Source organism: Pan paniscus, chromosome 10, assembly GCF_029289425.2.
Source record: "Pan paniscus chromosome 10, NHGRI_mPanPan1-v2.0_pri, whole genome shotgun sequence".
Taxonomy (NCBI): Eukaryota; Metazoa; Chordata; class Mammalia; order Primates; family Hominidae; genus Pan; species Pan paniscus.
This window is the reverse complement of record NC_073259.2, coordinates 108,371,952-108,398,904: the sequence shown is the minus strand read 5'-3', so window position 1 is coordinate 108,398,904 and position 26,953 is coordinate 108,371,952. Positions and strand designations below refer to the sequence as shown.

At 36.6% G+C, this 26,953-nt stretch overlaps 1 protein-coding gene across 3 annotated transcripts in view; it reads right to left on the bottom strand.

The window, feature by feature from the left end:
- SCYL2 (SCY1 like pseudokinase 2) overlaps positions 1-26,953 on the bottom strand; it is a 71,716-nt gene that overhangs the window by 5,952 nt on the left and 38,811 nt on the right. For all 3 annotated transcript variants that reach the window (XM_008958038.6, XM_003832603.7, XM_055096024.2), the window contains exons 5-15: positions 24,279-24,428; positions 22,817-23,038; positions 21,930-22,046; positions 20,850-20,975; positions 19,731-19,907; positions 17,540-17,662; positions 12,145-12,258; positions 9,031-9,163; positions 6,461-6,579; positions 1,501-1,601; positions 74-140 (exon numbers count right to left, since the gene is read on the bottom strand). In XM_008958038.6, the coding sequence (XP_008956286.3) occupies positions 74-140; positions 1,501-1,601; positions 6,461-6,579; positions 9,031-9,163; positions 12,145-12,258; positions 17,540-17,662; positions 19,731-19,907; positions 20,850-20,975; positions 21,930-22,046; positions 22,817-23,038; positions 24,279-24,428 (1,449 nt within the window). The remainder of the gene's footprint in view (positions 1-73; positions 141-1,500; positions 1,602-6,460; positions 6,580-9,030; positions 9,164-12,144; positions 12,259-17,539; positions 17,663-19,730; positions 19,908-20,849; positions 20,976-21,929; positions 22,047-22,816; positions 23,039-24,278; positions 24,429-26,953) is intronic.

Sequence of the window (26,953 nt, the reverse complement as noted above, 5' to 3'; positions counted from 1 at the left end):
TGATTTTGCTGCTTAAAGATTAAAAGCCCTCCAGATGAAGCATACTTTCTGCAAAAATTAAGCTGCTTCTTACCTGATTCCCAATATTTGTAACTTTCGTCTCCTCAGAAACATTCATTTGATTTCCTATATCCAAAGATCTGTAGGAGAGTTGAATTATGATAAAACAATAAAAAGAAATGCATATTTTTAAATACTCATGCCAAAAATTATTTATTCACATGGAATTTATTAGACCCCAATTAAACTCTTTAAGAAGAGTCATCTTTTCCATTATTTTCTACTGTTAATGTTTGCTTGCCCCAAAAATAACATTTGTATGTAAGTCCATTTCTTAAACTCAACATTGGGGATTTACTGGAGAATTTATTCAAGGTGTCATAAAACCAGTCAAGCATGGTTCTCTTGTCAAAGAGCTTAACATCTCACTCAAAGACAAGATATAATATGGGGAATTCAATGTGATTAAGTTCTGAGTCTGTGATACTAACAATGAATGCTATAATCACTGTTATGTGAGCCAGATCTATGTCCTGAGAAATAGGTAAGATTTAGATAGGATGAAGAAAAAGGAAGGGTTCATTTGCCAACTCAAATATAAATACTTGTTATTAAAAATTTATTTCTACCTATAATGCATTTTAAAAATTATTTCTCCAGATTTTTATGTTAACATAGTCAATCCATCAAACACCACATACATACACACTATAGAATACTTCAAGTATACAAAGGGCTATTTCACCTATTTCTATAGCATGTGTATTTACTTTAAGTCTTCATCTTGTGGGCAGAAGCTAAAGAGTTTCTACTTGGGGACCTTGTTCATGATTTATATCAATTTTACTGATTTTTAGATGTTTTTTGGTTCAGGATCAAACTTTAATAGGTATCCTAGATTCATGTGTTTTACTCTGGAGCAAAGAATATAGTGGGGTTTCGATTTTAATAAACTAGATTCAACAGTCAATGATTTCCATCTTTGCCTTCTTTGAATACTAGTTTTCTGCAAATAATTTAGAAAATCCTCCCTAAAAATAAAAACAGGTGAATGTTGTGATGCTAAATATGAAATGAATGCTCTCTAAATGTTTGTGGGGCTGGAGAAGAGAGAATGAAAAAAAAAAATCAAAACACTAGAAGTTCATAAATTTAAAAAATTTTCCTAATTGGTGCTTTTAGTTTTCAGCAACCTGAGTTTACAATGCTAGTGGCTATTGCTGACAAGAAATTTTTCAGAAACAGAATTTTCTTTATGTAGATAAAATGCTAAAATTATACCATATTACACTTTTGTACTCAGAAGTGACACTAGATTTTTCAACCACATTCTATTTTAATTCAGTTCAACTTATTAACATGATGGTAAATTTTGAAATGTTTTACATGTGGTCAAATTTAAATCCAGCAAGTTTTCTATTCCATATTCCAGAAAATCAATCATAAGACAACTATAATTTCACTCCCGGACCACATATAATTCATGTGCAACCTACTTACTTCTGCTGTTCTTGCATTATATGAAGTTGCTCCAGTTTAGTCTTATGTTCAGACTCCAATCTATTAAGCATTTCTTTTATGACGGAAATGAAAGAATTGAACTGGTATAATGAGAAATTGATATGGTTACAATGTTTCAAGTTAGCAGCAAATGTAATCAATTAAGATAATTCAGTAAATTAATCATAATATTCTCCATTTTTACCAGTAGAATAGGATCCAGTCACAGCACTGATATTCAATAAGAATGATACATTTAAATTCGGCATATCATAGCAAGCTTTTATAATATCTTTGGTGATGATATGATAGTTGATGAGGCTTTTAAGTTCCAGAAAACATGTCTCAATAGTGAGTTTTACTCCCGGAGTTGTTTAATAGCTATTATTCAGGGGCCTTGTATAAATTCACCCTTAGCAGTTATATACTGATCTTCTTGGGATAATTCAAAATTAACCATCTGAATTTGTGCCTTCTAGAAATAATCCATTTAATAGGCATAGAAAATTCCTGCTTATTCAGATTGCAATGACATATCTGGCTAAAATAAATCCTGTTTTCTGACAGTTGAAAAATTAAATGTACATAATCCAACTTTCAAATAATTAGATTTCATAAAGCATACCTAGCACTATGTCTTAACATAGTTTAAGCTTTGGTTAATTTTGGTCAACTGCTGATCATTCATCCCTATGGTACTTCATTCAGGATCATCATAAACAACTTATTTGAATAACACCACGTTACAGGAAGAATCTAGAAATGGCTCTCCTCCTTTCCCCAAATTTTATAACTACATTTTTGTGTTGAGTGTTTATACATACACTATTTTATTAATCCTCACAACTCTTCAAAGTAGGTTCATTAATATTTCTAATCTACAAATGAGGAAACTCAGGCTCAATGAGAGGTAAAGGAACTCAGAGATGCTAGAGAGCTCATATGGCAGAGCTAGAATTCATTCTAAGCCTGTCTCCAAAGTCTGCACCCTTTTCTACTACATTATACTGCTTTTCACCATGCTCTATCAGCAGCAGCTTCTTCATCTTATGAGAAAGTCAAAAGGCATGTTTCCAAAGCAGTTTACTATGATTGACTTTCCACTGATTAGGGTTCCTAAAACTTTTTATTGAAGTATAATATACTAACACAAAAGTCTACATGTCAAAGTGCACAGACAAAAAAAAAAAAAAAAATCACAATTCACACAAATTGAACACACCCAATGTAACTAGTAGCCAGATAAAGAAACAACATCGGTCCAGGCATGTGGCTCACACCTGTAGTCCCAGCACTTTGGGAAGCCAAGGCAGGAAGATCATTTGAGCCTAGGAGTTTGAGACCAGCCTGGGCAACGTGGAGAGACCACATCTCTACAAAAAAATACAAAAATTAGCCAGGAGTGGTGGTACATGCCTGTAGTCCTAGCTACTTGGGAGGCTGAGGTGGGAGGATCACTTGAGCCCAGGAGGTCAACGCTGCAGTGAGCTGAGATTGTGCCACTGCACTCCAGCCTGGGAGACAGAGTGAGACCCTGTCTCAAAAAAAAAAAAAAACAAAAATAAAAACAAAAACAAAGCAAAATCATTGTCAACATCCCAGAAGCTTCCTTATACCCCCTTCCAGTCATTTTCCACCCTCATACTCTTTGGGTAAACTTTATTCTGACTTCTAGCAGCATAGTTTAGACTATTGTACTTTATATAAATGGATCATTCAGCAGATCCTCTTCTATGCCTGGCTTCATTCACTCAACATGTTTGTGAGATTCATCCGTATTGTTAAATGTAGTTTGTGCAGAAAACAGTTAACACTGTAGGCCTAAACTGCTATCCTCAAAAACTCCTGCTTGCAAAATTGGCCTTTAGCTGATGTCTGGGAACTCAGATTTCAGAAAGGTTCCTATTATTAACTGGTAACAGTGGTTTACTTGCCTAAACTGTTTGTACAAAGAATATGTTCTATGCTGAACACCTGCTTTCCTTCTGGGAGTTTGGAATTTGAGTATATGCCAGGCAGAGGGTGTTACTTGATCAGACCTCATTGAAAACTCTGGACACTGAGTCTCTAATAAGTTTCCCTGGTTGGCAACATTTCACATGTATAACCACAATTCATTACAAGGGGAATCCTGCGTGATTTCACTGGGAAAAGACTCCAGAAGCTTGTGCCTGGTTTCCCTAGACTTTGTCCTATGAACCTTTTCCCTTTCCTGATTTTGCTTTATATCTTTTCACCATAATAGAGCACAGCCTGGGCATAACTATATGCTGAGTCCTGAGTCCTCCTACTGAATCATCCATTCTGGGGGTGGTCTTAGAAACCCCCCTCAAACACAAGTGATTGATTATTCAGTGTACTGCTGCAGGGCATTTGCTGTTTTTTATTCAAATGCTGAAAATGTATTTTCCTAAGTTACTTATCTTTGTCACTTAATGTATAATAGATTTAAATCATCTTAAATCAGAAAGGAACTAAGAAGGCAGTCTTAAATGAGAAACCCTGACCATGAAACAAATGGGAAGGCAGACCACATCCATGCTAAACTACTGTAAAATACAAGAAGATATAAATCAAAATATTTGTTGATGAAAATAGCCACTCCCCCCACCCCAAAAAAAAAAACCCACTAAGCTGAAGTAAATTAACACAACATTTCAAACAGAATTAGAGACAGGGTCTTACTTTGTCATCCAGGCTGGAGTGCAGTGGTGCAATCTCAAATCACTGCAACCTTCACCTCCCAGGCTCAAGCAATCCTCCTACCTCAGCTCCCTCTGGTAGCTGGGACTACAGGCGCACACCACCACACCTGGCTAATTTTTGTATTTTTGTAAAGAAGGGGTTTCACCATGTTGCCCAGGCTGGTCTCAAACTCCTGAGCTCAAGTGATCCACCTACCCTTCCCTCCCAAAGTGCTGGGATGACAGGAGTGAGCCTATATATCCTAAAATAAGCATTTGGGAATATTTAAAAACACTAAATCAGAAACATGAGAACTAAGAACAGAAATGACAAAAAGCTGAAGGCTGTTTTAGGCATATTATCCTATTCCTCCCCAATACTCACTGTCTCCCTTCTTGCCCACCCTAACCTCAACTCTGCTGTCCAAGATATGAAGAAATTACCAAACCAAAAATTAAAATCTAGGGGGCCAGGCATGGTGGCTCATGCCTGTAATCCCAGCACTTTGGGAGGCCGAGGCAAGCAGATCACTTGAGATCGGAGTCTGAGACCATCCTGGAACATGGTGAAACCCTGTCTCTGCTAAAACTACAAAAATTAGCCAGGCATGGTGCCTCACGCCTGTAATCCCAGGTATTCGGGAGGCTGAGGCATGAGAATTGCTTGAACCCAGAAGGCGGAGGTTGCAGTGAGATGAGATTGCTCCACTGCACTCCAGTCTGAGTGACAGGGCGAGACTCCATCTCAAAAAAAAAAAAAAAGAAAAAAAATTAAAACCTAGGAACAAATTTTCAGAGGCTTACCCTATTACTTCAAATGAAATGTTCATTCTGATTAGTTTTATAAATTCCTCTACCTCCAAAACTCTGCTCACTCAGCACTCTCCCCAATGCCAAACGCTCTCAACTTCCAGCTTTCTGCTTCCCTCACTGCTGTAATTCACTCTCAGTTCTAAATCCTCCCTGCCTATCCATCTCTGATGCTCAGTTAAACAGTAACCCAACTCAGTCTTTTCCATTATATTTCATTAAATACTAGTTCTGTTGTGAACAAAAATGACTCGTCTCTACTCTATATCTCAATTTTCTCTCAATTCAATTAATATTTTTGCTTCTGTCATTGCACTAAGTGCCGGGGCTATAATGAAGAATAAGCTCTAATAACCAGTGTTTGAGGAGTTTCTAATCTTCAGGAAGAATCAGTCACATAAGAACACAGCTGTGACAAACAGCGATAGAAGTATGCAGAGAGACAATTCCATAATAATCTTTGGACACATTATTCCTTTACTCAAACATTTACCACACCTTGAAAGTTCAAATACCTAAACCAGACAGGCATTTAAAGTCTACCTATTCTAGTCTCAATTTATCTTTCTCCCATTATTCTCCTACTGTATTATATATATCTCCCAATCAAATTGAATTATTCCCTCCCAGTGATATATAGACTCTTAAAATGGTTCCCAATTATCTCCTCCTCCTGCCATTCATGCCCTTGTGGAATCCCCTATCTTTGAGTGTGGGCTGAACCTGTGACTTGTTTCTAAAGCAACAGACTATGGCACAGGTGATGGGGTATCACTTCCTTGATTACAAGGGACTGTAATTTCAGTCTTGCTAGCAGACTCTCTTTTGCAGGCTTTGATGAAACAAGTTGCCACGTTGGAAAGTCCCATGTGGCTAGGAACTGACAGTGGCATCCAGCTAATAGCTAAGAATGGAGGCCCTAAGTACAACAGCCCAAAAGGAACTGAATCTTGCCAACAACCATGTAAGTGCGCTTAGAAGTAGATCACTCCATAGCTGGGCCTTGAACGAGCCCCAAGTCCTTTACTACAGCACTGTGAGAAACCCTGAGCAGGGAATCCAGCTAAGCCATGTTCTGGCCTGACCCACAGAAGCTGTGAGATAATAAATGTGTGTTGCTTTAAACCCCTAAGTTTGTGGTGATTTGTTCTGTAGCAATCAATAAATAATGAATATACTCCCCAAACACATTCTATAACTTTGTTCTTCATTCATGTCAATTTCCCAGCCCCAAATTTAAAGTAGTCCCAAATCCTACATATTTCTCAACATCCTGCTCATTTACTATTTACCAATGACGTCTTTAACAATCTATCCTTCCACCCACAAACTTTCTTCATTTAGTTCTGTGGCATATTCTCCCCTCACCCTTTTTTTTTTAACCAATCTTTGTAATATATTTATATATCTAATGCCAAGAAAAAAGTAAGCTGAATAAAATGAATAAAGCACAAAAATACTCCTACCTGATTAAGATTAAGATTGTTTTCAATACTCAGGGGAATAAGGTGAGGCAACACTTTTCCGGCCAGCTGCTCTTTGGTGATTCCCAACTTCTTATGAGTAAAAGTACATTTGTAAATACCTGATAGAAAAGAATGTGACAAATTTTATAAGTTAACACCATAAATTCATAGAAATCATGAAAATAATATATGTATACGAAATCCCTTGATAATCTGTGTAGTACAAGTTTTTCCCAATCAATGCCTAGAATAATGATGTTCTTACATATGAATCAGAATGATTTCAGCCTTTATCATCAGGCCAGATTTAAACACCATGACATATTTATCCTGTGTTCTTTTGGTTTAGGAGTACATTTAATGATAGCATAACATAAGAAGCTTATCAGAACCAGGTTCAATTCTTATTGTGCAGCAGTAAGGTTACAGAATGGCCTTCTATTCTGAAACATCTAAATATATATTTCAGAAATCATACTCAAGGCATCTATTTCAAAGGGTACCTATAGTATAGGTACAGTCAAAATATAAGTCCTACACCTTTATTCACTTCTTCAGCAAATCAAACTCAACATGTTTGAAATTTAATAACTGAATTCAATTCCACAAAATCCTTCCCTATTGTCTCACCTATTTACTCAATCTTCAAGACCCCACTTGTTACATCTATCCACAAAGCCTTCATTTGGTAAACTGAGTACATTTCCGCCTCATTCTCTGAATGCTTTTGAGTTCTAAGTGTTTTGTATATAATCCAAAGCTTTGTGAAATACCATCCCCCATTATTCTGTTAATGTGCACATGACTTATATACCCAAAGAGTAACTTTATTGGGCACCTACTAAATGCTTATTTGCTGAGCACTATGCTTGTTACTTTCCCTTTGTTTCAGTGAAGTCTCACAAGAATCCTAAAATGACGTTAGTCTCATCCTCATTGGATAAATAAACTTTTCAAAGTCACCTCAAGAACTGACAGAGCCAGGATTAGAGCCAGGGCTCAAATTTCTACTATGCCAAACTCCTGCTCAAAAAGACTTTTTTTTTTAAGACAGGGTCTTGCCCTGTTGCTCATGCTGGAATGCAGTGACACGATCATGGGTCCCTGCAGCCTCAACCTCCCTGGTTCATGTGATTCTCCCACCTCAGACTCCCAAGTAGCTGGGACTACAGGCGCATGCTACCACACCTGGCTAATTATTGTATTTCTAGTAGAGATGGGGTTTTGCCATGTTGCTCAGGCTGGTCTTGAACTCCTGGGCTCAAGTGATCTACCCACCTTGGCCTCCCAAAGTGCTGGGAATACAGGTGTCAGCCACTGCATCCAGCCAAGAAGACAAACTTCTTTCTGCACAAAAGATTCATGCGATATCCCTAGAGTACCTTCCATGTCTATAGAGGTCCACAATAAATACTTGCTAACCATTCCCACAAATATTTACTGAGCAGTTTCTGCAGGCCAAGCACTACATTAGGTGTTAAGAATACATGGATGAATAATATAATTTTTCTTAAAAATTAACAAAGAACCAGGCGGTAATCCCAGCACTTTGGGAGGCCGAGGCAGGTGGATCACAAGGTCAGGAGTTCAAGACCAGCCTGGCCAAGATGATGAAACCCTGTCTCTACAAAAAATACAAAAAAATTAGCCATGCGTGGTGGCAGGTGCCTGTAATCTCAGCTACTCAGGAGGCTGAGGCAGAGAATTGCTTGAACTTGGGAGGCGGAGGTTGCAGTGAGCTGAGATGGCACCGCTGCACTCCAGCCTGGGTGACAGAGTGAGACTCCATCTCAAAAAATAAAAATAAAAATTAGCAAACAACCTTAAATTAAATAAAAAATGAACCTGTTAAATGTTTTTGTGACTCTATAGCTATGCCTATTTTATTAGTGCAGCAGACCCCTGGCATTTTCAGATTGGACTTCTATAACTTTAACTATATATAAATGATTTCAGAGTTTCTTAGTAATTTGTAATTATGCTGAGAGAACAGAATATCCTATAAGGTTAACATGCTTCATCAGCATATCACTTAGCCACAAAATATACTAATTAAGACTTAAACATATTAGAAAACCAGCTCCTATCACTTATCACTTGTATGATCTTGAATCACTTATTTTACCTCTCTGAGCCTCAGTTTCCTTATAAAATAGAAACAATAGTACCTATTTAATTGAATTTGGGGAAGAATAACGTAACGCAGAGAAAATACTTTGCCTCTTACAAATTGAGTATCAAATAAACCTCAGATATTACTACTAAGACCAGTATCAGCATTTCCAGTAGCTTTGTTTGCCTCTCTCACTTTGTACCATTTTATGGGGGAAAACTACATGCTATCATGATATTTGTAAAGCTAGAATTCTTAAATATCTTATTCCTTTATAAATGTCAAGATTCTACTGCTTTTGCTAAACTTAAAGAGAAAAGTTATATTATGGTATTTATCACACCATTCTTCAATTATGAAATGCTATATACACGAAAGGAGAGTATAATTGTTTTATAGATTGGAAAATTTATTTGCATGATAAAATAGCATCAAATGACATTAAATTTTCAGCTACCTAAAATTCCCATGAGGACCGCAGGTTCCTTGGATGGAATTTGTTGTAAGAAGGGTAGGATATCATCAAGTACAAACCACTTATCCAAGTATTCCAAAATCTTTCCTAAGCACACTAATGAATTTACACGAACCTATTAAAAGAGGTAAATTGCATTAGTCATTAAAAGTTTTCAAAATCTAGAACAAAATATTTAAGTGTAAACTTAATCTTCATATAAATATGTTAAAGTCTCAAGAATAAATGTAGATTTAGAAGCTCTCATCCTTTATCAACATAGGAAATTCACTTATTTACTAATTTTCCTGGCTTGTTTCACAAAGAATTTATGATTGCTTCACCAGGTCACTAGTGAGCTAAAGTCAAGGAATGACTACAATCTTGTAGCATTTTAAAGTGATTAGGATTTGAGAAACTTTTATTACATATGTGTTACTATCATAAGAACACTCCTTTGGGGACATTTGAATAATAAAAAGGACTACATTCTTTGCACCAAGTGATCATTTTCACCCACATTCCAGTATTTTACTCTAACTTGGGTTCAATTCATTTTTAAACTAAATATTTTAACATGTGAAGGTATCCATATATGTGTTTTCTATTTCCAAATATACAGTTATTAAGACCTCTTATTTAGAAGCTTTTATCAAAATTCCATATGCACTTGACTATTTGATAAATACATCATACCCTACTTCTATTTGGAATTGCTTAAGATAGAATATCTTTAAGTCAGGACTATAGTATTAATAAAACTCCAGTTTTCAAAAGACAGTAAACCAACAAAGGCAGAAAATAATTTTGTTGGCTAATAAAGCACCATAGTTCTACAGGAAAAATGGGGAAAAATTTCCATTTCTAAAAAACAATGTACAATTGTTTTCTGAAATTAAAACACAAGAGATATTATAAATTCAAAAAGGTATCTGAACGCTTAACTTGTACTCATAATTCATTTTATAAAAGGAACAGCTGCATTCTACTGAGATATATATATATTTTAAGCAAAACCGAAAATACTAATTTTATTTACTTTTAGGATATATAAAATATTAGTCATGTAAGTAATGAACAAATATAGCTCTTGGAGGATTCTACCTAACTCTGTGTAGAATTTTTAAAAATTTTATTTTCAGGGAAGAGTATTAAGACACAATTCTAACTCACGATTCAGGAATTTCCTAGTCAGAATTTTAAACTTTTAGAGATAGAGGACTATGAATACAATTTGGGAATTCCTATTTGCCACTCTGAAGGTAGGCAGAAGCACTGAAAGTACTATCCAAAATCCACTTAAAAGGTGACATATAAAATGTAAATCCATTCCTAGTTACTGTTCTAAATATAAATACATTCATTATAACTTCTTGTAAACAACATGCCTTAACGGCCAGTTGGCATCTTAAAAAGAAACATACATATAACTGGGCAGCAATTCACATCATTTAAGTATCCATGTTTCCCATTTCTACATACCCCTACATATGCTCAGAACTGAACTAGAACAGGTACTCGTTTTGCTTTGGTTTTGGATTTTTTTTGGGTGGGGTGGGGAGCGGCGGGGGCTTGCTCTGTCACCTAGACTGGAAGGAGCAGCACAATCACAACTCACTGCAGCCTCGACCTCTTGGTCTCAAGTGATGCTCCCACCATGCCACCACATCCAGCTAAATTTTTTTATTTTTAGTAGAGACGAGGTCTCGCTGTGTTGCTCATGCTCGTCTTGAACTCAGTGCTCGAGATCCACTCGCCTCAGCCTCCCAAAGTGTTGGGATTAAAGGTGTGAGCCACCATGCCCGGCCTACAACATGTACTTTGAGAAAATGTATGTTAATATAAATTTATGCTGCCATAAAATAAGGTACATAGTATGATTGTAAGATCTTTAAAAGGGCATTTTGAAAACTAAATTTTAAGCTGTATATTACTACCATCTATTTTAAAAATTCAATCGTAAAATTGAGAATTTTAGAGAAAACAGCTACTTTTAATGATAGTGAAGACTCAGAGAGGCACAGTGACTTTTCAAGGTCACAGGGGTTGTTAGTAACAAAGTGAGAATAAGAACTAAAACTTGACTTTATTTCATTTCATACTTGTTTGTTTCAGTAATGATTTCTTTTTCTACTTTGGTGTTACATTTTCCATTTCAAAGCCTTTCAACCAAGAAATGAACTAAAATAGATTCAATGGCTATAAGATAAAATCATATCATTCAAATTACTTTTGCTTATAATTTTATTAAGCTGTTTATTTTTATTTAAATTCACATTCCACCAGATAAAGACGGGATCTCCAGAGAACTAGTTTTACAAAATGCAAATTTAATAATATGCCCGTTATCGAAAATCAATATAAAGAACTGGTCAGGCAAAAGAGAACATTTCTCCCTCTTTAAAGCTGCTATTTTGAAGACAGCATTCAATATTACTTCTATAAAGAAATATAAATGTGATAAACTATTATATTTAGTGTTAGAGAAAAGGTTGGGGACATTTATTGCTTTCAATATGAGATAATGAAAACTTCGTTATTAATTCTACCTTCCTTGACTAACAAGTAACTGAATGTTAAAATTTTGTATTCAAAGAAGGTAACTATTTCCTTGGTCTACATTTTTTAGTACAACTATTTATCCTACTTGTATTCACATTAATTTATTGCTTTCTTGTACTCTACTTTTTTAAGAAGTGGGCAAGTCAGTGAGAAATCAGACATTTAGAGACCAATAACTAAAAATAAAGGCTATTTATAAAAGGAAACTTTTCAACAAGTTTTTACGCTTAGATACCAAGTTAAACTCTCATAATATTTTTAAACTAACAACAAAATTAATTCAGTTAAAGCAGAAAAGGATTAAGAAAAAAATAATCACCCAACTTTTTTACTGAAGCACTCAAAGTAAAGGGACAGCAAGTAAGGTTAGGAATGCAATATTATAAATTATGTATCAAAGAAAACTACAGCTTATTTTTATAGTACTATATACAAGTTATCTACAGCCAAGATGAAATACATCAACAATCTATAAAAGGGTTATTAAATAATAAGAAAATGATTTAAAGCACTGACAAGTGAAAGAAAAACAAAAATTAATATGCAATTACTTACTGCAAGGGAAGATGTTTGTAGACAAGCATTTTTAATTCTTGGTATCAAAGCGTTTTTCATGGATGGGTAGTCTATAAGATTTGCAAAGGTTGGAATGATGTTTAGACAGAGCTCCTATCAAGAAAATAAACTGAATCAATATTAGGGAAAGACTCATCTTTTCTCTCTGATATTACAAAGTTTTGCATTTGCATGGCTAAACTGTCATATAGTTTGAAATAAATTTTCATATATATTATTTGGTCCTTTCAACAACTCTTTGAAAAATGAATGGTTATAATCACTTTTCAGTTTTACAGATGAGAAAAAAAGCTCAGAAGACATTACTCAAAGTCATACTAGGTCATAATAACTAGTGTATGACATCCAAACTCCCTGATCTCATTCCTAATCTCTTTGATAACACAAGTCCTCGTTTATCTTTAAATAACAACACATAAGATTTGCTATCTCTCAGAAGAAGGGAAAATCAAGTATGAAATCATGTAAAAATACTCCTCTCAAGTAATTCTCTTAGCTGTTACATATATCCATATGATAACATACAACAGTTTTTTAAAAAAACATATCGAAAGGAGTGTTTAATTTTTTTTTTTTTTTTTTTTTCTTGAGACAGGACCTTGCTCTGTCACCCAGGCTGGAGTGCAGTGACGCAATCATAGCTCACTGCAGCATCAACCTCCCAGTCTTGTGGGATCCTCTGGCCTCAGCCTCCTGAGTAGCTGGGACTACAGGTACACGCCATCACGCCCAGCTAATTTTTTTTTTTTTTTTGAGACGGAGTTTTGCTCTTGTTGCCCAGGCTGGAGTGTAGTGACATGACCTTGGCTCACAGAATCCTCCGCCTCCTGGGTTCAAGCAATTCTCCTGCCTCAGCCTATCGAGTAGTTGGGATTACAGGCACATGCCAACACACCCAGCTAATATTTTGTATTTTTAGTAGAGATGGGGTTTCACCATACTGGCCAGGCTGGTCTCAAACTCCTGACCTCAGGTGATCCACCTACCTTGGCCCATGCCCAGCTAATTTTTCAATTTTTTGTAAAGACAAGGTCTCACTATGTTTCCCAGGCTGGTCTCGAATTCCTGAGCTCAAGCAATCCTCTCACCTCGGCCTCTCAAAGTGCTAAGATTATAGGCATGAACCACTGAGACCAGCATTAAAAGAGTGTTTAATAATTTTTAGAAGAAAATTGAGGACAGAGTATTACATAATCCCAATTCTTTTTTTTTTTTTAGTTTTCTTGGGTTTTTTTTTTCTTTTTTTTTTTTTTTGGAGAGTCTTGCTCTGTCACCCAGGGTGGAGTGCAGTGGCAAATTCATAGCTCACTGTAGCCTCCTGGGCTCAAGTGATCCTCCTCCCCAACTCAGCCTCCCAAGTAGCTGGCACTACAGGCATGCACTGCCATGCCTGGTTAATTTTATCATCTTTTATTTTTGGTACAGACAGGGTCTTACTGTGTTGCCCAGGCAGGTCTCAAACTCCTGGCTTCAAGGGATCCTCCCACCTCAGTCTTCCAAAGTGCTGAAATTACACGTGTGAGCTACCGCACCTAATCCCAAGTTCTAAAATGTGTAGGTACCTGTGTCTATCCATAGGTTTAGGAAAAAAGACTAGAAGGATATATATGAAAATGTTAACCATCGTCATCTGTGAGAGCGAATTTTAATTTCTTTTTTTTTGTTATTTGTAAGTACTTCCAAATTCTGAAACTTAAAGCAAGCATAACTCAGAAATGGGGGAAAAAAAGATTTAAAACATTCTTGTTAACTAATGTGGTGCCATAGTAGAAATGATAACTGGCAATTCTGGGAATAACAGGAAAACAGAGGGATGACTGGGGGCTAGGGAACTAAATGAGAAAATGAAAAGAAGAAATGGCTTGAGAACTAACTGGCTAAAGTACACACATCTCAGGCAGTTTATGAGAGATGATCCTTGTAGCAAAGCATAAGAGAAGGGATCACTGAGGAAAACGGAAGCACAAATGTGAATTAGGAAGGATACTACTGAAAATACTGGCAAACTTCAAGACATCCATTTATAGTTAGAAGACAGAAATAAATTAACTACTAAGAATCTGTTATCAGAACACTGGATATATTTTATTTGCTTTAACTTATTCTTAGGCTTCCAAAAGGCAAATGTAAGAGAGTTAATTGTTTGTATCCACTCAGAACTATTAATAATTAAGTGATTGATAAAATTTTAAAATGAGCCAGGTATGGTAGTGTATGTTCCTGTGGTCCCTGCTACTATGGAGGCTGAGGGAGGATCATTTGAGCCTGAGAGAGCGTGGGAGGTCAAGGCCACAGTGAGCTAAGATTGTGCCACTGCACTCAAGCCTGGGCCACTGCACTCAAGCCTGGGCAACAGAGTGAAAGCCTGTCTCAAAAATAAATAAATTAATTAATTAATTAAGGACCACAGATGGGAGAAGAGAATGGGCAAGTGTAAGCAGTCAGTGGGACACTATGTTCCTATGTTCCCGTAAGGAGCTTCCTTACAGAAGATCAGGCTTTAAGACAGAGAGACAGAGATAGGCAGACTTACAGGAAAGGACCCCCTAACACCTGTATTATTAAAAAGCGACTGGAAAGTGCCATGCTGTCCAATCAAACTCATAGCAGGAGGTTACAAAGAGGCAAATCTTAAATTCTGTCTAAATCACTTAGCTAACATAGGGAGAGCTCTCTCCCGAAGAGGAGACAGGATGAGGAACTTTATTTATTTATTTATTTATTTATTTATTTATTTATTTATTTATTTTTGAGACGGAGTCTCACTCTGTCGCCCAGGCTGGAGTGCAGTGGCACGATCTCAGCTCACTGCATCCTCTGCCTCCCGGGTTCAAGCAATTCTCCCTGCCTCAGCCTCCTGAGTAGCTGGGATTACAGGTACCCGCCACCACACCCAGCTAATTTTTGTATTTTTTTTAGTAGAGACGGGGTTTCGCCATGTTGGCCAGGCTGGTCTTGAACTCCTGACCTCAGGTGATCCGCCTGCCTTGGCCTCCTAAAGCACTGGGATTACAGGCATGAGCCACCGCACCCAGCCCGGGATGAGGAACTTAATAACAGCCGGGATGAGGAACTATTTTAATAACAGGAGATTGCAAAACACAAAATCAAACCTCAAAGGAGTCTAATTAGCAAATTCTCAGAAACTTCTGTTTATTTTACACTTTATAATGGGTGGTGGGTGGCGGTGATGAAGATAACTTCGATATCCATTTAAAAGGTAAATTAATTTTCAAAAATTGTGTCTGATATACATGTTTATAATGCCTCTTTTTAAGAACCCTACCTTTTGCAAACCATCTTCTACCTGTCCAAATGTTTTCAGAACCATCTGTAGCCTCTTAAATATTTCTAATCAAACTTAACTTTAAAAATTTCAATTTAAAAATGAATTTCAGATGTTACTTTCTAGCCTACTATTTGCAAGAACCTGGAGGAAAAGATTTCTTATTTCTTGCTTTCTCTAGGATTCTCCTAATTGTTTAGATATGCTTTATCAACTAAGCAGTGCTAATTTCATGACTAAAGACTTACACTGAATGATACCAGAAATGCTGGTTTCCCCAACCTGGCCAACATGGTGAAACCCCATCTCTACTAAAAATACAAAAAAAATTAGCCAGGCATGGTCGCCCATGCATGCAATCCCAGGTACCTGGGAGGCTGAGACACGAGAACTGCTTGAACCCAGGAGGCGGAGGTTGCAGTGAGCCAAGATTGCGCCACTGCACTCCAGCCTGGAAAAACAAAGGAAGAAATGCTGGTTTCCAAATCTTAGCAAAGTTACAAAAGTCAATCTGAATTATATACTACTTCAATAAAATACTTGCTGACACTTATTGGTCAAATTAACTATAAAGAAAAATGGATTTCATGTCACTTAATCTTCCCCTCCCTCTTCTTTAATATCACTAAATATAAAACAAGTTTGGCTGCACAGAGCCTGTGGGAATGTTTTGTGAGGCTATAATTCACAATTTCTTTAGAAAGAACTAAGAAATAGAGGTAGACACACCTTCCCCACTCATCCATGTCATTTGGACAAAGGCAGCATACCCTCACCTTTAAGAAGGCAAATCTAATTATAAGGAAAAAAATGTTAACATCAACCTCACAGCCTTGAACAAACGAAATAACTTAGCAGACAAAGACTGAATTAAGTCCAAAAAGTGACCTTAAATATGTAGTATTAGGTTCATATTAACTTTAGAGTAAATAACTTAAAAAAAAATCCTATTTTATTAAAATGTCTATACTAGCAGAGACTATAAGCTTTTACTACAAAACCATCCTGCAGTGAGATGTTCTTAACATAAGTATGTATTTTCAAAGTGAAAAAACTAAATTACACTTTTAATAGTGATCCAGAATTTCTTTCAGACAAAGAACTCATAGAACTAAAATTTTAATCGCAAAGACTACAAAACTAACAGTTTGGCAAAGTATATGGTGTTTTAAGATGGCCTTTGTGGAACAAAAGTTATGACTATACATGCATTAAGAATGGTCACACTAAATTACTGTCTGCTTTTCCATCTACCTGCTGTACAAATTAACTTCATTGCAGAAGAAACAGCATCTCTACATAGAAAACTGAGTTACCAAGCAAGAAGGAAAATTATGAGTATGGGAAAATACCTACTCAATGTTTTCATGAGAAAAAGGCACATGTGGCCACGCACGGTGGCTCAGGCTTATAATCCCAGTATTTTGGGAGGCTGAGGCACGAGGACCACCTGAGGTCAGGAGTTCGAGACCAGCCTGGCCAAAATGGCGAAACCCTGTCTCTACTAAAAATACCAAAAATTAGCCGGGTGTGGTGACAGGCACCTGTAGTTCCAGCTACTAGGGAGGCTGAGGCAGGAGAATTGCTTGAACTCAGGAGGCGGAGGTTGCAGTGAGCCGAGATTGTGCCACTGCACTCCAGCCTGGGCGACAGAGCGAGACTCAGTCTCAAAAAAAAAAAAAAAGAAAGAAAAGAAAAAGGCACATGCATCTTCGGAATTTTTGTTCATAATTATCAGTTTAGAAAGAAGCAGAAAGATGAAGGTATACAATAATACAAACTACAACATATCAAATCTTCTTCCATAATAGTACATTTCTGATAAATAAAAGCAACAAATCTACCTCAGAATGCAGGTATTATGTACACAGACTGATTACTTTTTTCACTTACAATACACTGATTCTTTAAATTAGTTAGGAGTGAATATATTTTAGTTACAGTATATCAATAATGTGATTCAAAAGATAAATATATTTACTATTGAGTTATGTATTTCATGACTTAAATCCAAAATGTACTTTATACCTCTTCTTCTGCTTTAAGAATCAAAATCATCATTAAAGAAAAACAAATCAGATACTGTACCTGGATCTGAATGGAAGGAGCTTCTAGTGCTCTGTAAACCATGGGTAGAACACTGTTCTTTATCTCATCAGGAGGGGTTTTGGTTAGTAGCAAATCCATTTTTTGTAGGAAAATTAACAAAATCTGTTTAGAAAACGGAAACAATGTATTAAAACCTGAAATCTTTAAGAGATTCAATATATGCCAAATGTAAAGCTTCTTCAAAAGAATAACTCATATATTTTGACACTCACCATGTTGCTAGCCTGAATGCGTGGAAGACAAAAACACACAAATCAAGTCTCTTACATTTCTGGAGGCACAATATTTAACATCTGCTCTGAGTTTAAATGTTAATTAAATAAAGACTAATCTCCTCTCACATATCTACAGTAATCTATCACTTGCCCACACATACCAACTATCTGGAAAGCTACAGGGTGAAAAAAGCCAGTAAAGTGAGATATCCCAAAGAAGTAAAGTCCATCACTTGGCTTCTATGAAGCTCAAGAGAAAAAGAAAGTACAGAACTGAGAAGGAGTATAAGAAAAAATTCTAGACGCCAGGTGCAGTGGCACACACCTGCAGTCCCAGCTATTTGGGCGGCTGAAACAGGGGAATTGCTTGAGCCCAGAAGTTAAGTCCAGCCAAGGCAACATAGCAAGACCCTATCTCTTAAAAAAAATTTTTTTTATTTTAGAAAAAAATGTTTTTAAGTTGTCCCTGGTCATTCTTCCACATACCTAAATTATAAGGAACATACTGCCCCTTCTATTTATACAGAAATTAGTTTTGCCAAGACTCAGGGAAGAATATTTGGAAGAAACTTTTTCTTTTTTTTTTTTTTGAGACAGGGCCTCACTCACTCTGTCACCCAGGCTGGAGCGCAGTGGCGCGATCATAGCTTACCGCAGCCTCGACCTCCCAGGGCTCAGGTTATCCTCCCACCTCACCCTCCTGAGTAGCTGGGACCACAGGCAGGCACCTGGCTTATTTTTGTATTTGTTTGAAGAGACAGGGTTTCACCATGTTGCCCAGGCTGGTCTTGAACTCCTGGGCTCAAGCAATCTGCCTGCTTTGACACGACAAAGAACTGGGATTACAAGCGTGAGCCACTGCACCTGGCCCAAAAGGTATTTTTAACTGGACAACTAAGAGAAAAAAGAATGGAGGCAAATAAGAATTCAGATTATAGGATCCTTAGGGTACTATCTTGACTGATGCATAGCTTAGGGAACAGTGGCTCCACCAACTTTCCCTCATGACACCTTGACCATTTGGGGGAACCCTGCTTCACAGGCTACAGCTCCCTCACTTGTTCTTTCCCTAATTCACAGAAATTCTCACCTTACCACCACATACTTCCTTCTGTTCCCCTCCTTTCAAGGGAAGGACTACAAAGAATCATAAAACCATTAAATTACATAGTTGATATATAACTAATAAGCTATTCCTATACAATGCTAGAAACATGTAATAATACCTGCTATGTGCCAGAAAATTTCATTTAATCTCAACAATCCTTTTCATTTTAGAAATGAGGAAATAGAAGCTTTAAGACGGCAATGACACAAGTCATACTTCAAGTAAGGAGATAAAGAAGCCCCAATTCAACCCAGGTGTGTGACTCTACTGCTCTTAAATCCAACATTACCTTCAATCTAGCAAATATATATTATATACATGAGAGACTGATTACTTTTTTCACTTACAATACATACACACATTATTCCCATGGTGCTGTAAGCATTTTCCTATTCTAGTGGAAGTAGTTATTAGCAATAAAATGGAGAGAAACAACTGGCACAAAGCACCTACATATTAAAGACTTAAATAACAAAATAATCAAAAATACTTCAAATACTTCAAAGTGCAAGAGAAAAACAAGTATTTATTTTCCTAAACCTGTAACTTTCTACAAAGTATATATATGGTACATAAAGAACAGTATAACACATGCAAAATTTCATTGCAGTTTATCTTCTGAGATAGTAACTTATGGAGAGCTACAGACATTTAACTGCAAAGTTCAATCATAATTTTAAAAATAGTTTGGTTCAAACATGTAAAGCAGCTTTCTGACTAATGGAAAAGAAAGTCTCATACACTTACCTCAGTTTTTTTTAAGTCATATATTCATTCCTTTTGTTTTCAGTGATAGTCACAATCATAAATAACAGTAGATAAATACACAAAAATATCTATAACATACCTGGATTGGCTCCTGCTGCTTAAACACAGGGCCAAGTTCAGGTAGAATTAATTTGACATATTCTTCTTTGGTGCATTCCTCAGCAATAAGTAGAACATTGGGCAAAACAAAAGGTACCATGTCAGGGTTTACAAATTCTGAAGTCAAACAAGGCAAAATTCTCTGCACAATGACACGCTGAAAGGCAAAAATGTTTTTTATAAAAAAATAAAATTTATTAAAGGTTTTTAGTATTAGTTAACACTAAAGTCTAAAACCTCTAATCCCTTTAGGTAACGTGACCATACAATTTATGGTTGAAACTGGTATATTTTGAGAGTAAAGTGGGATGCTATTGCTAATTATGCAAGAATAAATAGCATAAACTGGAAAGGTCATGGGTAAAAGGGGACACACGGTCACCCTACCTGTAGGAAACTTACCCTAATTAGTCTCCACCGCTATGTTTGTTTCTCCTCTTGATTCCTTCATTACTTATGATTCATACCACACAACATAAACACTATCATGTACTGTTAACTGTTTCACACGTTAACCCTAGCTACACTTACTATAAGGGCCTGAGAGCAGGGACAGTATTTTATGCCTCCTCTTTACTCTCCATAGCATCTAAGTAAAGAGTCAGACAAACAGTAGGTAACTAACGAATATCTGATAGATTAAACACTGGAAATGTTTTTACAACCAGGAATTATTAGTATTCCAACCAGTGCCTCTTCAGCATTCACCAACATTTTAAAAACTGTATTACACTCATTATTTAATAAGTCAGAAAAGGAGTAAAGGAATTGGAAAGGCTAACATCAACAGAAGTACCCCTTTAACTGCTGGTGAGACAATGAACTCCACATGATAGCTTATGGACTCTTCTTCTGACCTTTAATATCCAACTACTGTCTCTGCCTAGTTAGTATCCTTCTAAATTTTTTAGCCTATTTATTTTTGGACCATGCAAAAAAAGGTCCATTGAACTTTTGGCTTCAGTTGGCAGTGTTTTATAGTCATTTATGTACCTCAGGCAAAGTTATATTATTTTCTTGGAAGAGTTATGGTAGTAAGTCAAAATAAACTTTAACTTCTAAAATCCTGATTATTAATAAGAAACTAACAATAACAAACCTTGGGCAGTTTTGGTAGAACCTTTGGCAGTCCTTTGAAAAACTGTGATTTCTGAAGATTATCTCTTTGGAATAAGGTATCAAAATATTGCAGTGTTACTGCACCAACATCATCAAAGAAGGGAATCTAAAAAAAATGGAAATAAAGTATTTTGATAAATGTTAAATTGAAAGTACTTCTCATATCTGAAACTGTCACAATATGGTAAAAAAATACTCAGAAACATTAAGCAAAATGCTGAAGATCACCTTAGAAATTCTAATTATAAAACTCTGAATAAGAAAATAAATTCTTTTTCAAGTTCAAATCTTTGGAATCTGTACCTGTGAATTGGCTGGGTAAAAACTTTCTTTTATGTAAGTCTAAAATACTGAAAGATTAAATAAAATAATTTGAAGGCATAAAAATACCAGTTATTAGTTAAAATCCATGGTTGGCCCGGGCACGGTGGCTCATGCCTATAATCCCAACACTTCTGGAGGCCGAGGCAGGCAGATCACCTGAGGTCAGGACAAGACCAGCCTAGCCAAAATGGTGAAATGCTGTCTCTACCAAAAATACAAAAATTAGCCAGGTGTGGTGGTGGGGGCCTGTAATCCCAATTACTTGGGAGGCTGAGGCATGAGAATTGCTTGAACCTGGGAGGTGGAGGTTGCAGTGAGTGGAGATGGTGCCACTACACTCCAGCCTGGGTGACAGAGTGAAACTCTGTCTAAAAAAAAAAAAAAAAAAAAAAAATCCATGGTTATATGAGTGAAATAAAGGACTATGAATTCTCTAAGAGTCTAGAACATCTGTTTACTTAATTGTGACTGTTAGCACTCTGCTTATTTGAAATCTTAATTTTCTATCAGAGCAATTACGTACATATTTAGCTGTGTAAGATTAAGCAAAATTGAATATTTAATACATTCAAGGATACAGATGTTATTTGGGGCTGTATCTGACTGTTGCTTTAGAAGAACTTAATCTCAGAACAGGGATCTCTGAGGAAAAACATTTTTTTAAAACCCAAAAACTTAATCTACTTCAACTCATTTTTTGTTCCTCCGTCTTAGGCAGAAATCCACATGTACTCACCTTTGTCATTTGATCTGCATCTGGTCTTACAGTCGGAGTTACATTTAACAGTAGCTTTACATGTTCACGAACTTCCTCAGGTATATTTGTAAGTGAACTAGATCCTAAACGACTCAACTATTCAAAAGAGTATTAACATTAAATGAGTATAAAATATTTAAAAAGACATATACATTTAAGAAAACATTTAAAAATTTACTCAATATTTTACTACAAACATACTGACTACATTTTAAACACACTGTTAATTCTATTGTTGCAAAACAAAACCCTTATCTTTAATACCCAAAATTGTTTCTATTCCTACAGTAAAATGTTCCAGTATTTATATTTACTCAAATGCCATGACTAAAGTTCTGTAACAAATTTTAACTAGTCCTCTTTATTTATTTGAAAAAAATATTTTTTTGAGACAGGGTCTCACTCTGTCACCCCAGGCTGGCATGCAGTGGCACAATCATAGCTCACTGCAGCCCCAAACTCCCAGGCTCAAGTGATCCTCCCACCCTGCTCGGCCTTCCAAGTAGCTGGGACTACAGGCATGTGCCACCAAGCCCAGCTAACTTTTTCTATTTTTTTTTTTTTGTGGAGAAGTGGTTTGGCCACGTTACCCAGGCTGGTCTCGAACTCCTGGCCTCAAGTGATCCACCCGCCTTGGGTCTCCCCAAGTGCTGGGATTACAGGCGTGAGCCAGAGCACCTGGCCTAGTCTGCGTTACTTAAAAATTTGTTAAAATAAAAATATAATAAATTATTAAGCTGATCTTATGCAAACTTAAAATGAGATACTCATGTCATTTAAAGAATTTCCTGAACACATTTTGGAAAAAAATCAAAGACACATTTAATAAATTTTTTAATGCAAGCAAATTATTTATAGGCAAATACCTGATCCAACTGCCTACTGAAACTCTTGTAAATATCTTGCTTGTTGACTTCAAATATAGGTTTCCCTTTATTAAATACAGCATACATAACAGTTCCTAAAGAATACATATCACTGGCTGTTTCACAGCTCACAGAAAGTATGTATTCAGGAGCCAAATATTCAGGATTTGGAAGACACAATGAAGGTAAATTTGGGTCCCATTCTTTACAAGGAAATTTAGGCTGTAGTAAGAAAAGGAATTACATGGGTTACTTCAAATTCAACCAAACAACTATCAAGCAGTAGTAATCTATCTTTAAATTTCTACTCGGTCATGCAAGTAAAAATGCCATCACGCCTTCAACCCCAAAATTCCCAAATTCCCAAATGTAAAAAAGTCCATGCAACAAAATGAGAAATAAGAACCGTTACAACTGAGATTACTGGAGTCTCTTCCGGAAGACAAATTATCACTGTAATATGTAATATGAACATGTGAAGGTCTGGCTCATGTTTTATGATACACAGGCTTCAAAAGTTGTATGAGCTCAGATAGAGACTGTTGTTTGCAATTTGTTCTTTCACTAATTAGCTATGTGATTTAGTTAAAAAGTTCAAAAGATTGTAGTAACGATTAAACAAATGTGTGGAAGTTTGACCTAGCAGTGTCTGACCCACTCATGATATATATCCAACCAATACTAGTTAGTTCTGATTACCTTAAAACTGGCTGCTCAACTTACAAATCTTAGGTCAAATCACGGGCCCTCTAACGACTACATATAAGAAAAACCTATCACCAACGATCATAAGGTGCCATATCACCAAGGATCTTCTATGCCATGCAGACCCAATCAATACAAAGCAGAATTGATTTAATACAGTGTTTCTCTAAGTATGAATAGGCAGGTATCCTAATCATTAAGAAAAGGTGCTTTGGAAGCAGAAAGGCTGCGTTCAAATTCTGGCTCTATCACTTACCATCTACCTAAATTTAGGCAGGTTCTTTTATTCTCTGAGCCTACTTAACTTATCTGTATTATTCCTATACCCCACTGAGTTATTGTGAGGATTAAATAAGTACAGAGCAAGTGTGTGGAAAAGTGCTTCAATAAGAATGTTAGCTATTGCCACTGCTATTATTATGCTCCCTAAAGAATATTCCATGACCCAATAAACGGGAAACACTGCTAGAGAGTCACATGTGTTATTGCATTTGACATCCTGAGGAAAAAAAAAAACCCCTATTTAATCAAATAATTCTTAAATTTATTTAACTCTGGCATCCTTTTCTCAAATAACATTAACTACTGTGGTAGTAATGTGCCGAAGAATACTCTTAAGTGCAATGAACACTATAAATTTTCTATAAAGCTGTATATCTAAACATACCACTGTACCACATAGCCTATTTCTAGTCCATTCCAGATGCAATCAAAATTTCCCTGGCCTCAAAAATTAGAAGACTAAAACTTTCATTACCTCTTGTTCAGAAGGATTGGTTGATGATACACAAAAATCAAAACCCATTATTTTCCAGGCTCCACTTTTATTCAAAATTATATTTTCAGGAGTGATATTTCCATGCACCATTTTCACACTGCTATGCAAGAATGACAATCCTTCAGAAACCTGTAAATGGAAAAAACACATTTTACACTAAATAAAACTCCTTTCAATTATAATAAAATGTCTCACAAAAATAATAATTATTGCTACTCTTCACAATAAAAGTTTTGCGTGTCAGCTAAAAATCAAATTTCATCATAAATACCAAAGTATACACAGATGTAGTCAATTGCCAGAACAATCTGAAGATTAGTGAGAAAAATCTAGTTATAAAACCAGAGTACACCTATTTATTAAGTTCCTTCCTATACGCATATAAACAGAAGAAAAGATAAAGAATCCTTTGATGTCCAAATTTATTCAGTTCCTGAGTTTGAAAAGTGAGGGAATCTTTTATTCTTGAGTTGCAGACAGTGAATATTAAGATTTTTATATACATACACTTCAGATTGAAATTCAGTTTTCCTGAATAGCATTATACTCAGTTTTCAAATATTCAACTGAAGTTCACTTATTCTCACAGTGGATTAATATTTGGTAATTTTTATATTTGTCCCTGACATCACCACGGAATGTGTCAACCAAAACTAAAGGTTAGATTTCTGTTTCCAAGGAGTAGCTTTTGGCAAGCCAATGCACACTGACTTCCAGGACTTGAACGTACATTCCAAGGAAGACATATGAATGGCCAATAAACACATGAAAAGATGCTCGAAGTCACTAACCATTAGGGAAATGCAAATCAAAACCACAGTGAGCTCTCACCTCACATCCATGAGGATGGCTACTATTTAAAAAAAGAGAAAATCCAGGCTGTGCACAGTGGCTCATGCCTGTAATCCCAGCCATTTGGGAGGCCGAGGCAGGCGGATCACAGGTCAGGAGTTCGAGACCAGCCTAGCCAACATGGGGAAACCCCGTCAATACTAAAAACACAAAAATCAGCCAGGCATGGTGGCGCATGCCTCTAGACCCAGCTACTCGGTAGGCTGAGGCAGAAGAATCACTTGAACCTGGAAGTGGTGGTTGTAGTGAGCTGAGATTGCACCACTGAACTCCAGCCTGGGCAACAGAGCAAGACGCCATCTCCAAAAAAAAACAAAATAAAAGAGAAAGAAAAAAGAAAATCCACATCTTTACATACCATGGGATAATTAAAATAGAGAGAAAAAAATAATAACTGCTGGTGAGGATATGGAGAAACTAGAATCTTTGTGTACTGTTGGTGGGAATATAGGTGCTATGTAAAACAGTATAATTGTTCCCCCCAAAAATAGAATCAGTGTATGATCCAGCAATTCTATTTCTGGGTAGATACTGCAAAGAACTGATAGCAGGGTCTTACAGAGATGTTTGTATACTCATTTGCACAGCAGCATTATTCACAATAGCCAAAATGTGGAAGCAATTCAAGGTCCATTGACAGATGACTGGGCACATAAGCTGCTTATAATGTGTATAAGCAACTATCATCTATCAATGGACACATGAATTGCTATGCATATACATATAATGGAATATTATTTAGCCTTTAAAAGGAAGGAAATTCCAACAAATGCTACAACATGGATGAACCTTGAGAACATTATGCTAACATAGGCCAATCACAAAATAACAAATACTGTATGATTCCACTTACACGAAGTACCTAGAGTAGTCAAATTCAAAGAGACAGAAAGTATAATTGTGGTTGCCAGGGGCAGGAAGGGAGGAGGAGTTGGAGGAATAAGGAGATACTGTTTCAGGGGCAGAGTTTCAGATTGCTAAGATGAAAACAATTGTGGAGATGTATGGTGGTGATGGTTCCATGACAATGTGAATGTACTTAATGAACGGACTCAAATGTACACTTAAAAATGGTTAAGATGGAAGAGGGCAGAGTAAGATGGATATACACTGTATATCCTCCCTGCGCAGGAACACCAAATTTTAAAAACTAGCTGCACACACACACAAATCAAAATAACCAAAAATCAGGTGAGCACTCACAGTACCTGGTTTTAACTTCGTATCACTGAAAGAAGCACTGAAGAAGTGCTCTTTCATGGCTGGTTAGCAGTCAGTCCTCAATTGCCTACACCATCTCTCCCCAGTCCCTTACTGGGGATGTACAGCATAGAGACATAATCTGTGCACTTGGGGGACAGTGTAGTGACTAGGAGACTTTATATTGATCTCAGTGCTACCCTGTAACAGCAGAAAGCAAAGCCATGCTGGGCTCAACTAGCACACATGCTCTAAGGGAGCATTTGAACGAGACCTAGCCAGATGGGAATCACCCATCACAGAGGTCAGAACTGGAGTTTCTTGGCAGCCCTCTGCACCATGGACCAAAGTGTTCTGGGGACCTAGATAAACTTGAAAGGCACTCTAGGACTACACAAGGACTGCAATTTCTTTCTTTTTTGTTGTTGTTGTTTAATTATTACACTTTAAGTTCTGGGATACATGTGCACAATGTGCAGTTTTTTTTACCTAGGTATACACGTGCCATGGTGGTTTGCTGCACCCATCAACCAGTCACCTACATTAGGTATTTCTCCTAATGCTATCCCTTCCCTAGTCCCCCACCCCCAGACAGGCCCCAG